Source organism: Anabas testudineus, chromosome 13 (genome assembly GCF_900324465.2).
Source record: "Anabas testudineus chromosome 13, fAnaTes1.2, whole genome shotgun sequence".
NCBI classification, from domain to species: Eukaryota; Metazoa; Chordata; class Actinopteri; order Anabantiformes; family Anabantidae; genus Anabas; species Anabas testudineus.
In genome coordinates, this window is record NC_046622.1 from 14741630 (window position 1) to 14756309 (window position 14680).

The 14680-nt window shown below is 40.0% G+C and overlaps 1 protein-coding gene across 1 annotated transcript in view; it reads left to right on the forward strand.

Moving 5' to 3' along the window:
• Positions 1–2904, forward strand: part of grm5b (glutamate receptor, metabotropic 5b) — a 48307-nt gene extending 45403 nt beyond the window's left edge. Inside the window, exon 17 of the mRNA XM_026372175.1 lies at positions 723–2904. Within this exon, the coding sequence (XP_026227960.1) occupies positions 723–1800 (1078 nt within the window). The 3' untranslated portion in view covers positions 1801–2904. The remainder of the gene's footprint in view (positions 1–722) is intronic.
• The last annotated feature ends 11776 nt before the right edge of the window (positions 2905–14680 follow it).

Here is a 14680-nt window from a genome sequence, read left to right on the forward strand (position 1 = left end):
GAAGCAGACAAAAGTGGAAAAAAAATGGTAAGATAGAGAAACAGAGAGGAAGAGAGAACCTGACAAAGAAAAATGAAGAACTTACTGGCAGCAAAAAATAGAACAGAAATTAATTGTAATGAAATTGCTCAGCATATTAAGTCCAACTGATTTTCTGTCAAGTCAAGGCTCCGTTTGAATATGTTTGTATCTATTAAATGACACCACATAGTGTATCTAGGATAATAAATTGGAGCTAGTATAGAGCAGGTTTAGTTTATGTAAATTTCTTCAATGAAAAAATGTTGTCACCCATAAAGCTAATTGCCAGGCAATCTCTTTTAGATTTGCTCCACAAAATATGCTGCTTTGCTTTTTAAACATCTTATTTAATACACAATTAAACAAAGAGATCCTGCTATCAAGACAGCCTTGAAACAATAAATAAGAGTACAATACATTCGCATTAACGACAGAAATGGATATGAAGGCATAATTGAACAAATGGCATGTTCCCAATTGCAATAACATCTCTTACAAATCATCTGATACAACATCATATGATACAAAATTAGCACCACAGACAAACTGACCAAGTCCAAATAAGAAAGTAGTGAAAGCAAGGTGGAGAATTGACTGAATAATAATAATAATAATGATAAGTGAATCTACCTCTATGTATGTAAAAACTAAATCCTCTGTCCTTTCTCTCTTTCCTTCCTTTCCTTCATCTTGTTCTCCAGCTCTAACGGTAAATCAGTATCTTGGGCACAGACAGAGCGCAGCAGTTCACGTGGCAACCACCTGTGGCAGCGACTGTCCTTCCACATCAAGAAGAAGGAGAACAATCAAACTGCTGTAATCAAGCCCTTCTCGAAAACCTCTGAGGAGCGTTACGGCGGAGGGGGTGACCTGCCCCCACACGTCCCTCTGCCCTCCCTTCCCTCCATGTCGTCTCTACCCACTCACCCTGATGCTGGCACGGATAAGACGCTGTACGACCTCTCTGAAGTAGAGGAGCGCTACTCCATCACGTACCGGCCGCAGACGCCTTCACCAATCAGCACGGTCAGCCAGAGACTTGGGGCAGGTGTAGGGGAGGATCCTCAGATGACAAATATTACGTACCCGAGCAGCATCTGCAGCGGTGGCAGTGGTAGCAGTTGCGGTCCTCCCAGCACCGGCTCTGTTGTGGCCGGGAGCGACGGTCGATTGGTTGTTGTGGATGATCATCCTGGAGAGGCCCAGAGTTCGCTGATGGATCAGATCAGCTGTGTGGTAAACCGCTTCACGGCTAACATCACAGAGCTCAACAGCATGATGCTCTCATCCTCTCCGTCACACTCGCACACTCACAAACACACACCACCTTCCCCTCATCCCGCCGACCCATATCTTTTGCCCCGTGAACTCCAGATGCCCCCAACCCTCACCACCTATGCTGACGTCCAGCCTCTTCCACCTGTTGAGTCTGGCTTGGGCAGCAGGGGTGGCTGTCTTGCTCACCCTATTCCTCATTCACCTTACCCCCTGCCACCTCCTCATTCCCAGACCTCCCCCTCTCTTTCTCCAATGCGAGGAGGCCTGGTGACCTGCCTCCCTGACTCCCCTCTAAGAAGGGCAGAGTTGGATGAAGAGCTTATTGCTTTGACTCCTCCGTCGCCCTTCCGCGACTCTCTGGCATCCAGCAGTGGCTCACCTGTCTCAGAAACAGGTCTGTATCTCCCCCCAGTCCCATCCCATCCTCCGCCCTCTCCTCCTTCACCCAGGTACAGCAGACTGACACTCAGAAACTACAGCCAGAGTTCCTCCTCACTGTGAGGTAGAGATGATGTAGTAAAGAGAAAATGCAGAAGTGAAGAGGAGCACTCATAAACAACACAGATTATAAGGAGAAAAGAGGCCGGGATGAGTAGATATGTGAAATCTATTCATCTTTACAGTGCGTGGAGTAAAAACCGAAAGCAGAGGTGTCATGGAGGGCCGGTTGGTGAGGACACCAAAATGTGTCTGTGTTTACATATTCGCAGTGAAGATGCACGTATAAGAAGCTCGCCCATGTTTTCGGTTTGTTTCTCGCAAATGAGGTGTGAAGAACTGCGAAAATGGCCACAGTGACTTTGCAGTGTTTCGGTGTCTGTAAAGCCGGAAATCATTCTCGAAGAGAGCGACTTATAATTTAGGTTTGGGTAGTGGCCTTAAGGTAACACGGCTATCAACTAATTAGAGATTGTGAATGTGTGTGTGTGTGTGTGTGTGTGTGTTTCTGTGCATTTTGCTGTGTTTTAGTTAATGAGCCACCATGAGGCGTGTTGTCTCATTAACTGTTGAGCCAGCATGACAACGAAGGTTATTGAGATAAGACTCCTAAAGCCTGTATGGACTAAACAGCGGCTATCAAGGGCACATATATACAGTATTTGCTCGCACACACACACACAAAGAAATACAATGTAAGGGGGGGAAACTGTACATAAATGAGAGGTTAAGGATTTTTCTCGGATGGTAAAATCCAACATGCTTCTGACAAAAGTGCATTGTGTCAACATACCAGGCTGTATGTTGCACTGAGGAACCGTCCCACAAAAGCATCTTTCTGTTCAGTCATTCTTCAATCTGCTTTCTTTTCCTCACTCCCTCTTTCTCTTGCTATGTTCTTTTATCCTGCCAGTGTTTCAGTATTTTCTATTCGTACACTTAGTTTTCTTCAGAAGTTTGAATGTATATTTTCTACATTATTCCTGAAGCAGATGGGACCAAACCTTTTTGTACCTCTGTGTCTGACTAGAGAAAGAGGGAGAGGAGGGACTGACAAGACCAGACCTCGTTTTATCATTAACATTTTCCAGGACTTATTATCTGTCAGCTAGTCTCACTCTCTAGCATGTTGACATTTAACAGAGCACTACATGATACACAGCTGTATCTCAGTCACAACATATTCTTTATATAATATAGTAAAATATACAGTTATATCATTAATATCTATAATATATGGTTGGACAAAGAGAGAAAAAGCAAAAAAAAAAAAGACATATATAAGCTAAGTTCAGACTGGCCCATCACATGACCAATACCCACTTTCAAATCTAAATGTTAGTGCAGCACAAATACCCAGAAACATCCAGTTTATTAGAGTTAAAGGAATAATTCCCCACTTTGGTTAATCTTGTTTCTTGAAAAGAGTCAGATGAGAACGTCACTCTCTCACCACTCTCATATTTGTCAGGTGAATAAAGTCTCCTCTGCTCCTCTGGACATAAGACTCTGTAAAATCCCAGTGTGTCTTTTTTTGCACTTTGGTTTCTGTACTGATTAAACAGACAGAAGTTAATGAACCGTAGAGGTGCCTGTAGGCAGACTTTGTTACCTGTGGACTGGGCCAGGTGCCCGTTCCCCTTGTTTACAGTCTTTATGCTGGGTGTAGCTACATACTGACAGACATGAGAGTTGTATTGATTTCGTCATCCAGCTCTCAGCAAGAAAGTAAATCAATAAACTGTCAATCAGCTGCTTTAAAGTCCCAAACGTAATTTTCTCCAGTGGAAAAGTTGTAATACAGGATGCTAAAGTTCCTGTAAAAAGTGCAATATTGCTATCTAATTAGTTTTTGTAAGAGATAGTGTTTGGGTTACGATCATAGAGAGTTACTGTCTAACATTAGCATAAAAGAAAAATTTAGGACATTTATGTAAGTGAGTGAACAGAACTGAGCTCAAAAATACCACAAATAAAACTAAAATATTTAATTAGACTATTCAAGGTTTTGGTTAAGAAAGTATAACTTCAAATGAAGTATTGTCCTTACATGTGGCAGCACTTGTAAACAGAGCACACCAGGTGGTACCAGGATATAAAATGTGTAGCTGAATACATTCACTAAGATGCTTCATTGAGAAAGGGCCTTGATTTTCTCTCAGCTCCCTCCACAGAGGAACACACTCAGCAAAGTACAGAAAAAACAAGACGTATACGTATGTGCTACATATGAGGAATGTTATTTGCAGCAAGGATGTGGCTTGGTATATCTTGTGGCTTAATCAAAGGTAATTGGACAGCAATCACTGCTTCAAAATGTTGCAAGGGTGTTACTGTCTATGACGATCTCCATATTTTCCACAGCAAATGCATTTGTCTGCTGCAGCTAACAGCTGACTGATACAGATGCAGTGCATGGTCTGATTTCTCCTTTCAAGCGTAGTATCTCTGCTCAACAGTAGCCAGCAAGAACAAACTCAGACAAAGCGATTCTGTAAATACTAAGGGCATGCAAAGACGGTTTTCTGTTTTGTTTCAGATGAAAGTAAATTTAGTTACATATCAACAAAGGTGAAAAAAAAAAAGGGAAAAAAAGATGTTTTTGAACTATGTTATAACATACAGTACCAATATGTGTTACGACTACAGAAACTGTGTTACTGCTCTGAATCTGTGAGTGACCATTCCTATTCCAATGTCTTGTAATTCAACAATATAATAATTAATATGAATATGATTATTGTGCCAAAGGGGTTGGGGAGAATCTATCTTACTATCTTGTGGGTAAATACGTGGTTTCATAAAAAAGAAAAAAAATGTAAATGTAAAACAGTTTCTATTGTTTTGGATATTTTCTATATAAATATTCTGCGTTTTCCAGTGTTAAAGCAATATTATCCATATGTATACAAGGTGCACATCTGAGAGGTTTCTTAAATCATAACTAATGTTTTCGACTGTCGTCCTTTTTCATGCTTATCTAGTCTCTGGTCGATAATTCAACAAGGAGGATGGAGGGTGGATGGGCTGAAATATTTATTTGTATTTTCTCTATATCTATATTTAATGAAAAGGAGATATTTGGTAGTTTCTACGAACAAAGACGGTGTGATTCCCTATTTTTGCAGTGTTATTTTCTCACATAGGGTCTGTAGTTTTCCACCTTCCTTATACTCAGAGTCTGATGTACTGATGACAGTTAGGGAGATGATTAGCGTGTGCCAATTAGTGCTGTTTACTTTTTTTTTTTTTTGTAAGAAGTGCACTGCAATCCTGGTCTCGTGTCCTCAAAGAAGCTGCAGTTTGCCTCAAAGCAAGAGAGTCCCAAAACATGTATATGCGCAACCACTTTCATGAAACAACGACCATTGGTCATAATAAGACATAATAATAATAATAATAATAATAATAATAATAATAATAATAATAATAATACATAATTGGTCCCTGTTCCAATAAATGCTGTCTGTGTATGATCAACTTTACATCTACACATCTAATTTTGTCAATTCTCGTCCTGCCTGTTGTCAAAAATATTCAGCAGTGTTGTTGTTGAGCTCTAACTGCTGAGGAGCTGCTTTGTGAGCTGCTGCCACTGACAGTGTTTATAGCATGTTTAGAGAGTAACAGGGAGCTTGCTTCAGCATTTCAGCCGTGTGTTATCAGCCCCCTGGGTGAAGCTCGACAGTTGTGTGCTGCCTCTACAGAAAAAGACGGGATCAGCACTTGCATCTACTGCTATCTTATTCTCTATAAGGGCTCAGATCATTGTACTTTACACGACCAACATTAAATGGCCATTCAGATGTGTTTTAAGAGGGCAGCAGCTTTAGTGTGACATTGCAGTAAATGTTAAATTGGCTTAGAATCGTGGATTTATGATTATTTGGCACAGAAATGAAAATGAATGTGTCATCTATTGTAGCATTTTGATCAAATATGATTTCAGGCCTCTTGCAGCTAGGGGATTTTTACATCTTCCATGACAAATGCATAGCAATTGTCCTTGTACAGCAATTTATTCATAATGCAGACATGACAAACTAGGAGATATCTGCGTTAATACCTTCGCTCCACATTTTAGCCCTACCTCAAAGATCACGAAAAGCGGCCACTCACATTAATCTGAGCTCAGTCAAATTGATGTTTGATGATTATGATGAGTAAAAACTTACGCTTACCAGGAAGATGATCTCCCGATGATGTCTACGCAAAATGCCGTTGGTCGATTTATTTCATAAATGCACTCTAAAGAATTGAATTGATAATCCCTGCACTTAAAAAATACTTTTAATCCAGATGTGCTCATCTGTTGATCAGAGGAAAAAACAGCATGAAGTTGTTTATTTTATGTCTTTTGAATGAAAAACCCTGACCCTGGTTTTGAGGCAAATAAAATAATCGTGTTGTTTCACGCGTTGCTCCTCTGTGTTCTTTAAAGCCACATTATAAACAGGCCGGGGTTCTCTGTGGCCAGGTTGGTGACGTAGTGATGGGGGAGAGAGATTTTTGGGAGAAGTCTTTTGCTCACCTTCATCTCTAAGAGTAATGTGCTTAAGCTGACCCTGAGCTGTGACCTATATAAAGAGTCAAATGGAAAGCAGGAATTGTTCCCTAAGGGATGAACAGAGATAGATTACACATAACTGTCCTGGTGATTTCGAGGGGTCCCTGCTGGGTGATAGAGCAGCCTCCCCCACTACCCTGCTTGGTCATTTCATTTGATTTAATACAGGAAGCAGATCAAAGGTTGGCGTACAGTATAAACACCACATAGGCATGCAGTTGTGTACGATGTCAGGGCAGGCTAGGAGAGGCTTTTGTTGTCTAACATACTCTAAATGTGTCAGGATAAACATCTTCGTGAGTGTCAGCTATAGATATCACTATTTATTTCTTGTTGCGTTAATGATAAGATACTGATGTGAGGTTAGAGCAAACATTTTGCCCTAAATCACACTTCAAGAGGTGTTTAGTAGTGCTGGGGATTGAAATTTCGAGGTCAACCAGCCTTTTAAAAACCACAGGGCATCCCTTCACGTTTATGTTAATTCACTTTTTTTTTGTTGTCTAATTAAAAGAAACCAAGAACAAGTTCAAATTCAGTCCGCGCCACAGTAAATGTCTCAAGCTGTTGAGTTAGAAATGCTTATTTAGAAGTTAGGAAGAATTAGCTTTTGCTGCAGTCAGTTTAAGGAAATTCAAAGCCTGAGGGTTGACAAGTACATGTCTTAAGAATCTACTGTATTTTTGTATGTTCTTCTGAAGCTGCTCATTTGAATGTTGCTCTTACTAAAGAGCATGTGAGTTTTCACATTTGCCAATAGAGTAGAATGAGTGATTTTGTATTGCCAGAAAAGGTTACGTAGTGCAGAGGATATGGTGATTTACAATATAATAAGAAGTTAGGTTGCGCATAATATTGATTAGAAACAAGAGCTGAGTTTGTGTATTTATTTTCTGTATTTGGCTTCAGGATTTATAAGAAAGTGGAATAACTTATCAAGCAGGTCTGTGTGTGTCAATATTGTTTTACATACAGAGCAGGCAGAATTCATAACGCTGTATACTGTATTTGTGGTTTGTGAAATATAGTTATAAGATAGTAATTCTATTAAGAATTAAACCAAACTGAACTGTGATCTTACACCATATGACGCTGGGGTTTCCTTGCAGGGCACGATGGCTGCTAAAGAAACCACTGTGGATGATTTCTTTGGTTTCATGCCGTGTGATCTCTGTATTCCTCACCGTGTTTGGATTACTGCTGTGGACACAATCAAAATTCCCACTGTTACCTCTGCATTAAATTCTAATGAGATTCTATTTTCAGTAGAGTGTTTGACATTAGAGTCTTAGCCAACTTATCAATAAGGAGATGAATGTTGCCTATAGAAGTGATGTTTACAGTCTCACGGCTGACTTGAGATGATCAAGTCGCCATGTTTAATTACTGATTTCAGTTGTAGTGACATTTTACAAGGCTGTAAGCAAATATACATGTTTTGTGTTGTATGAAAAAAACTGAGTTGGATGATCTGAGCAGAAAAATCTATTTTACTTATTTTTGACAAAGCTAATTTCCATATAAATTAAGGCCCTGAGTTGTGTTTCAGTTCTTTTACAACCTAGACTTATCAAAACCTTGCACTCACTGAAGCGACTACTTTGGACTTCATTTTGACAAAACAGAAAATGATGATGGGTTACCATAAACATAATTAACAGGACGTGGGACGAGCTGAATTCTCGACAGTGTGCAGAATTTTTTCTGTATTCATTTAGAAGTATTTATTCACTCTTGACAGAAAAAATATCTATTACCGAAATGAAAACGTATGATAAATGCACACTAGTTTATTTAATAAAAACCACACAACTGCAAAGTCAGGCATAAATTGCAGCGTATCCCCCGACTCCAGTGGTATTTTATCATAGTGTTGTTAACATGGACACTTCCACTCAGTGCCAACGTACGCTCATCCTTTTCATTTCAAGTGCTACTGCATTTAGTTTTTCAGCTGGGGTGGATAAACACCACAGTAATGTTACAGCTACACAAGCTTCTGTGGTAAAAAAAAAATCTAATTATGTTTTGTTTGTTTTTTTTATCATAAACTTTTGCAGTGCCATCATCTTGTAAATGTCATAAAGATTCGGGCTTCAATACAGCGTTGTCTAAAGGAATCCCTGTAGTGTTTATCCACCATCAGGGACATTTTGTACGTTTTAATGAACATGACTTTTTTAAAACGTTTGGTTGTTTTGAGTTTTTCCTGCTGTTCAGAACTGTAGTATGTAATTTGATGCTGTATATTGGTGTGATAATAATGGAAACATGGTTTTATATTTAAATATTTGATTATCTATTGAATATTTTCACTCAGCTTTGTAAATTGTGAAATGTGAGAATATATGGTTGTAGCTGTTTGGAAAACATGTTTCTAAGTGGCTTTTTAGTGGGGGTTCCTGCTGGTTGTGGGGGGGGGGGGGGGGGGCTGGGGGTTGTAGATGTCTATTTGGGATGACTTTATGTTTAATTACTGTTTGTGTCCAGAGATAAGCTTTAGACTATAGCCTCAGACGTTACAAACAGAAAGGTCTGATATCTAAATGAATTGCTTGCAGAATGTGCTGTGGTACAAACCGGTTGTCACTGACACTGGGACCTTGTTCACAGGCTTTTTGAAGACTCCCAACAGACCAGTCACTAAGAACAAAAACAGTTTTTGCCAAACAGAGTTCTTCTCATCTCCCAATTAATGAATCTTTATCTCCTCACTCCAAATTGGCCCGTGATGATTTGGGCCGATCCTTGACCACTGGGATCTGTAAAGCGAAAGGAGAATGGGCAGTGTTTGCAGGATGCTCCCTGTACTTTTAACACAACAACAGTGCTTTTCTTAGGCAGAGGATACAGGAAATTAGCAGTAGGGAGACTTTTAGAAAGCCTGGAGCAAGAATTCACATATTCATCCTGTGGGGATGATTTTTTTCTGTTGTGTAGGAGCAATAAAAGCACAGTTAACGTTATATAATTAAAGTTTTAGCTAATAAAATCTCTTATTTACCTTTTTATGAAATTCCCCAAACCCATTGTGGGTACATATGAAAAAATGTGTTCACACTGTAGATCTTCAGTGTTTCAGAGTGGATAATTAAAGTTAGGAAATTAGAAAACCTCCTCGTTGCTGATACATTTGGACCAGAAAGGCTGAACAGTTCGACTAAAAGCAGCAGATGGTAAATACACAGTGCACAAAGTTGAATTCAAAATTGTTCTTTATATTTCATGTCTTGTTGTCGTGTTTGTCCCATTAGGCAATGTGGTCTTTCTCTTGTGCCCCACAGTAAGTGGCAGGAGCTGAGGAACAAAAATACAAAAGGCAGCAAGTGCAGATGCATTAATGGGATCTGAGAAGAACCACAAGCATCCTGACGCCTGTGCAGAGCAAAAGTAACAGTAAGCATTAGGAGCTAGACGAGCATAAGGCAGGTTGTACATTCACATAGTAGAAAAGGAACTCTGTGATTTTATAACTCTATCGGGTGAGGGAACATATGAGTTAAAGCTTTTGTTGAGCACTTATCCTCTCAGCAGCAACACTGTGCTCCCGCAGGCATTTACAGGTGAATTTTTTAAAAGTCACCATAGTTTGACTCCAGTGCAGTCAAATACCCACCCCTGAGCACCAAGAAAGAGCGAGAGTAGCCTTCCTAAAATGGAAACAAAAAGTCGCAGGGCATTCGTTGACTCTAACTTACAGCTCTTCACGATGACACGGTTCTCTTCATGTGTTTTTTCTTTTACTGGGATGTGACGACACATTTGTCGGGCCCTTCAGTCAGTGTGGCCGTCATACAGCACTGCTGTACAACTGGTCATTGATAAATCATTGTGTAAGTGTACTACAAAGTACCTTGAATCATTATTAAAAAAAAGTGATGACTCATCCCATTGTCTTTTCTGTCTTTTTAGTTAAGAACATGTATTTGACCTGTTTCTACTACACACATCACACTAAACTAGACTCTATATAAGTAGCCTGTATGTCCCAACGCATACACCAGTTGCTCCCAGTATCTACTGTATTGGTACAATAATTTGTACAGACTGTGTTTTTACACCTTATGTTTTCAATTTCCAGTGATTTTATTGCATCCAGTAACTGGACAAACTCCTCCTTTTATAGGGCCCACAATAAATGGACTGCTGCACAGCACCTTCACAGCTCCTGTGATTTTTTGCTTCCACCTCCATCTCCTTCAGTGTCACAGTGACATGGCAGCCAATATGACAGAGTGCCATCAGCCCATGAATCAGCCCCCAAAACATTTCTCTCATTTAACTCAATGTGTGCAGTTCAAGGCAATGAAATTATTCTGCAGTCTCTTTACCCATCTCCTCAAATTCACCCTCTTTTATCTCCCTCTGTCACTATTCTCCAGTCATTTTTTTTCCTTCTCTCCTCACCTTTGAATTCAGAAACGGTTCTGTACAAAAGTGAAATGTCGACAATGTTGTAAATGGCTCGCTGTTCAAAAAAAATGAGCAAATGAAAAGTCAATAGGCAAACTGCAGGGCTAGTAATGGAAACGAGAGGAGGAAATAGACAAGCAGAATCATGTAAGTGGAGGCAACTTGGCTAAAGATACCTACATTTAATATGTTCACAAGCACATTCATCAGTCACAGATGGCTTTACTCAAGTACAATATTTGCCTCCTGTGGGATGTTTGTATGCGTATTATTTTAGAGGAACAATGTATTGAACTGTAGTAACCTCTGCAGCTCAGATCTGAAACCAGTTTGTTGTGGGTCAGCAAATATACATGTTAATGTTTACCATCATTAATAACTCTATACTTTCAGTAGATGAACATCTCCTCACTTGTTGGACTGAACCTGTTCCCAGTTTACACACAGATCTAAGTAGAAGTTGATCTGATTTACTATCAAAGACATTCAACATTCACAAATGTAATAATACCATTAGTAAGTATTTAGCTGGTGTGTCTCAAGTGAAAAAAAACTGACTGGTATTAAAAGCAATATTCAAACTTAGAGACCCCGTTTAAAACGTATCTGAGTTTGTTAGATTTGATGCTATTGTGCCCACAGAGCCTCTAAATCCCCTGATCTTCTCTCATGCACTCAGCTAGTAACTGTGCTGTGAAAATCAGTGAGTGCAGCGTTGACTTCTAACATTTGCAAATTAGTAAATGTGCTTGTACTGAAAGTATTTATGCCAGGCTCCAAAAACAAAATACGCAAATAAAACTGAGTAATACGGTGTGTAAACCTGCATACAGTGCCCAACAACAGACACTGTACTGAACACTGTAATCAGTGCTGAGAGCTGTTTCTTCCTACAGTATGTAAAAGACATGTTGTAGATTCACTGTAGTCAGATGGGCTGTGTGTACAATATAAAGCCTGTGTGGGCAATGGGTGTCATGGCAGTATGTGGTTAACTGTGAGTGTGAGGCTGTGCGTGCATGGGCAAATATATTAGCTGCATGTACAGTATGTGCATACATAGTGCGCATGTGTGGGCGTGAAAATATGTACGAGGACGGCGAATACGTCTCATTCCACAGCACTCGCTTCTGTCATGTGTAGGTGTACGCGTATGGTTGAGGTAACAGACCATAAAGACCACTCCAGATGACTTAATTTCAATGGGAAGGACGTGAACATTAACACCACAAGGCTGCCGTGGCCAACCCCACTCTGCGATGGAGTGGCTCCACCCACACCTGCAACTTATTGAAATGCTGCTCTCACCTCCTTTTTCTGACTGATCAACGTGAATGTTGTTAAACCCTCTTAGCTGTTACAATCACCACACTGAGTGAAACCAGAACGTGATTAAAACACCAATAAATATTTTAATCTGCCCGTGAACACCCAAAGTGACACATGAGCAACATGAGGAGACTAATGACTTAAAAATAGAAGGTTCATATATAAGTTAAAAGCAATTTAGCCACAGATTTTCATCAGGTATTAAACAGCTCTGAACATTAGTCAAACAGTGTGAAACAAGGACCCAGCACCTTCATAAATTACTTTTATTATTACATTTACATCATTGTAGTAATTCAATTGACATTTGCACAACTGTTAGCTCCTACAAAATGCAGGGATGATAAGGCTCAAATGACTGCTGCGGTTTCTAGGAAGGGAGTTTTTATGTGCTAGGGAGTGAGGAACTGTGCCGGGAATATAAAGAAGGGAAGATACTGATGAAGGCCTGTGCTTGCACAGACACTGTACACATGCAAACTGAAACACAGGCATGCACAAGTACCTGCACACCTGAGCTAAAATGATTAGCTCCAGCAGATTTTTAAAGCCACGCTTTAAAGTAGCAAGGTTGTGACATCACTGTACCATATTTCAGATTATGAAATGATGTTTTTACATTTTCCAAACTAATTTGAATGTTAGTTAATCATGAAAATAGCTGAATAGACATGCATACACAGTCACAGGCAAGAGTATTAACAAATGTAATGTTTCTAAATTAATAATCTTTTCAAGTTGTTCCTTAGCATTTCTATTGGGTTGAGGTCTGGACTCTGACTTGGCCACTCCAAAAGGTGGATTTTATTTTTCTGAAGCCATTCTGTTGTGTGTTGTGGGTCATTGTGCTGTAGCTGTAGCATCACCCAACTTATACAGGGTTTCAGCTGATGTACAGACATTCTCACATTATCCAGAAGAGTTTTTTAATACATTTGGGAATTCATCTGCAAACTGGCCAGACTCTGATGGAGCAAAGCAGGCCCTAATCATAATGTTTCCTCCACCATACTTTACGGTTGGGATAATGTTTTCATGATGATATGCTGTGCTCTTTCTATACCAGATGTAGTGCTGTGTGTTTTTTCCAAATGGTTCAGTCTCAGTTTCATCAGTCCACAAAACCTTAAAATTCCTTCAGGTACTTCTTCTTGCCAATGTATGGTGTCTCTTAGTATGTACGATAGAGAAACATTCACAACTGACTGAACAATGCACGTCAGAAGTATGGAGAGCAACCATTAGAGGACGACAGACAGAAGGAGGAGAGGAGTGAAACTACGAAAGCTTGACAGAACAAGAAAGCGTGATGCGGGGAGAGAAGAAACCAAGCAGGCATGGAACAAATATGTGGGTGCCAATATACCAGAACTGAAAGTCACTTGAGTTTTAATTTCCTGCCAGTGGAAGCGAGAACAATATCAAGATTGAAACACGAGTTCCAGTGAGTCACACTGACAGGGAACCCAGTGGGTTCACGCTGTTAACATTCATAACATCATCCCTCCGTCTCTGTGTCTCTGCTCCCTGCTCCTCTATTTTGCATTATTGCATAGGCACACAGACACACAGACACACAGACACACAGACACACAGACACACACACACACACACACACACACACACACACACACACAGTCACCTAAATGCAAAAACATACACGTGTACCCACTCTGATGCACACTAACACTTCCTCACAAACACAGTGTAATGGCACTAATGAGACTGCATGACTAATACCTCTTCAGTGCCTTCTTCAGATGAGTGCTTATTATGGTCTGTCAAGGAGATGAGTCAGTCTATGTCATGGTTGCTATGGTGATCAAAGCCTCCAGCACTTGCCTTAAGTGCCTGCCGGCTAAAATAAGCTCTTTAACCCCTTTAACTACAGACCAATCAGGACACAACGACACACGCACACAAAAAAACGCACAAGCTGACAAGCTGACTCTCTGACCTCTGTCAGGAGACAAGAAAATACAATTCCTCTATAGGAATTATTGCACAACAACATTTAGTTCACAGTTACAAATTGGAACACAAGAACCAAACAGCTGCAAAACAACAGCTTATACAAACAAATGGAAAAGTTCACTCTAGGGTCTTGATACGTAGCAACAGTCACATACCTGTGGGTGATATGTGAGCTCTCTGTGTGTGTGAGGCAATTTGCTGCCGCTCCACTCGCCACAAGTTCCTGATGTGATGTCGTTTGGTCTTTCTGGCTCATCGCACATGATATCACAGATGCCGTTGAGTTTCAGCTCTGGTACACAACCAAATTACTAATCCAGATCTCTATTGCTCAACTGGGTTCTGAAAGCATCTATTAGATGCTGCAGACCCTTTCACAGCTGAGTGCTGTTTAACAACATAAGATGTAATGGCTGATTACAAAGTGATGGGAAAAGTGACAAACAAAACATAGTTGTACATATGGATTTATTTAACTCCATTAGATGGTTGTGTTTTGCTTTAATTAAGCCCCCGAACCCCACAAAATATATGCGATGCTGTTGGAAATGTTGACTGTGTGTAAGATCTCCACTTAGTTGACTCCTTCACTAACTTAGTGAGCAGTGAAATGATATTTTGTTCATTTTTGTATTTACTCACTCACTATGCATTGGTGGT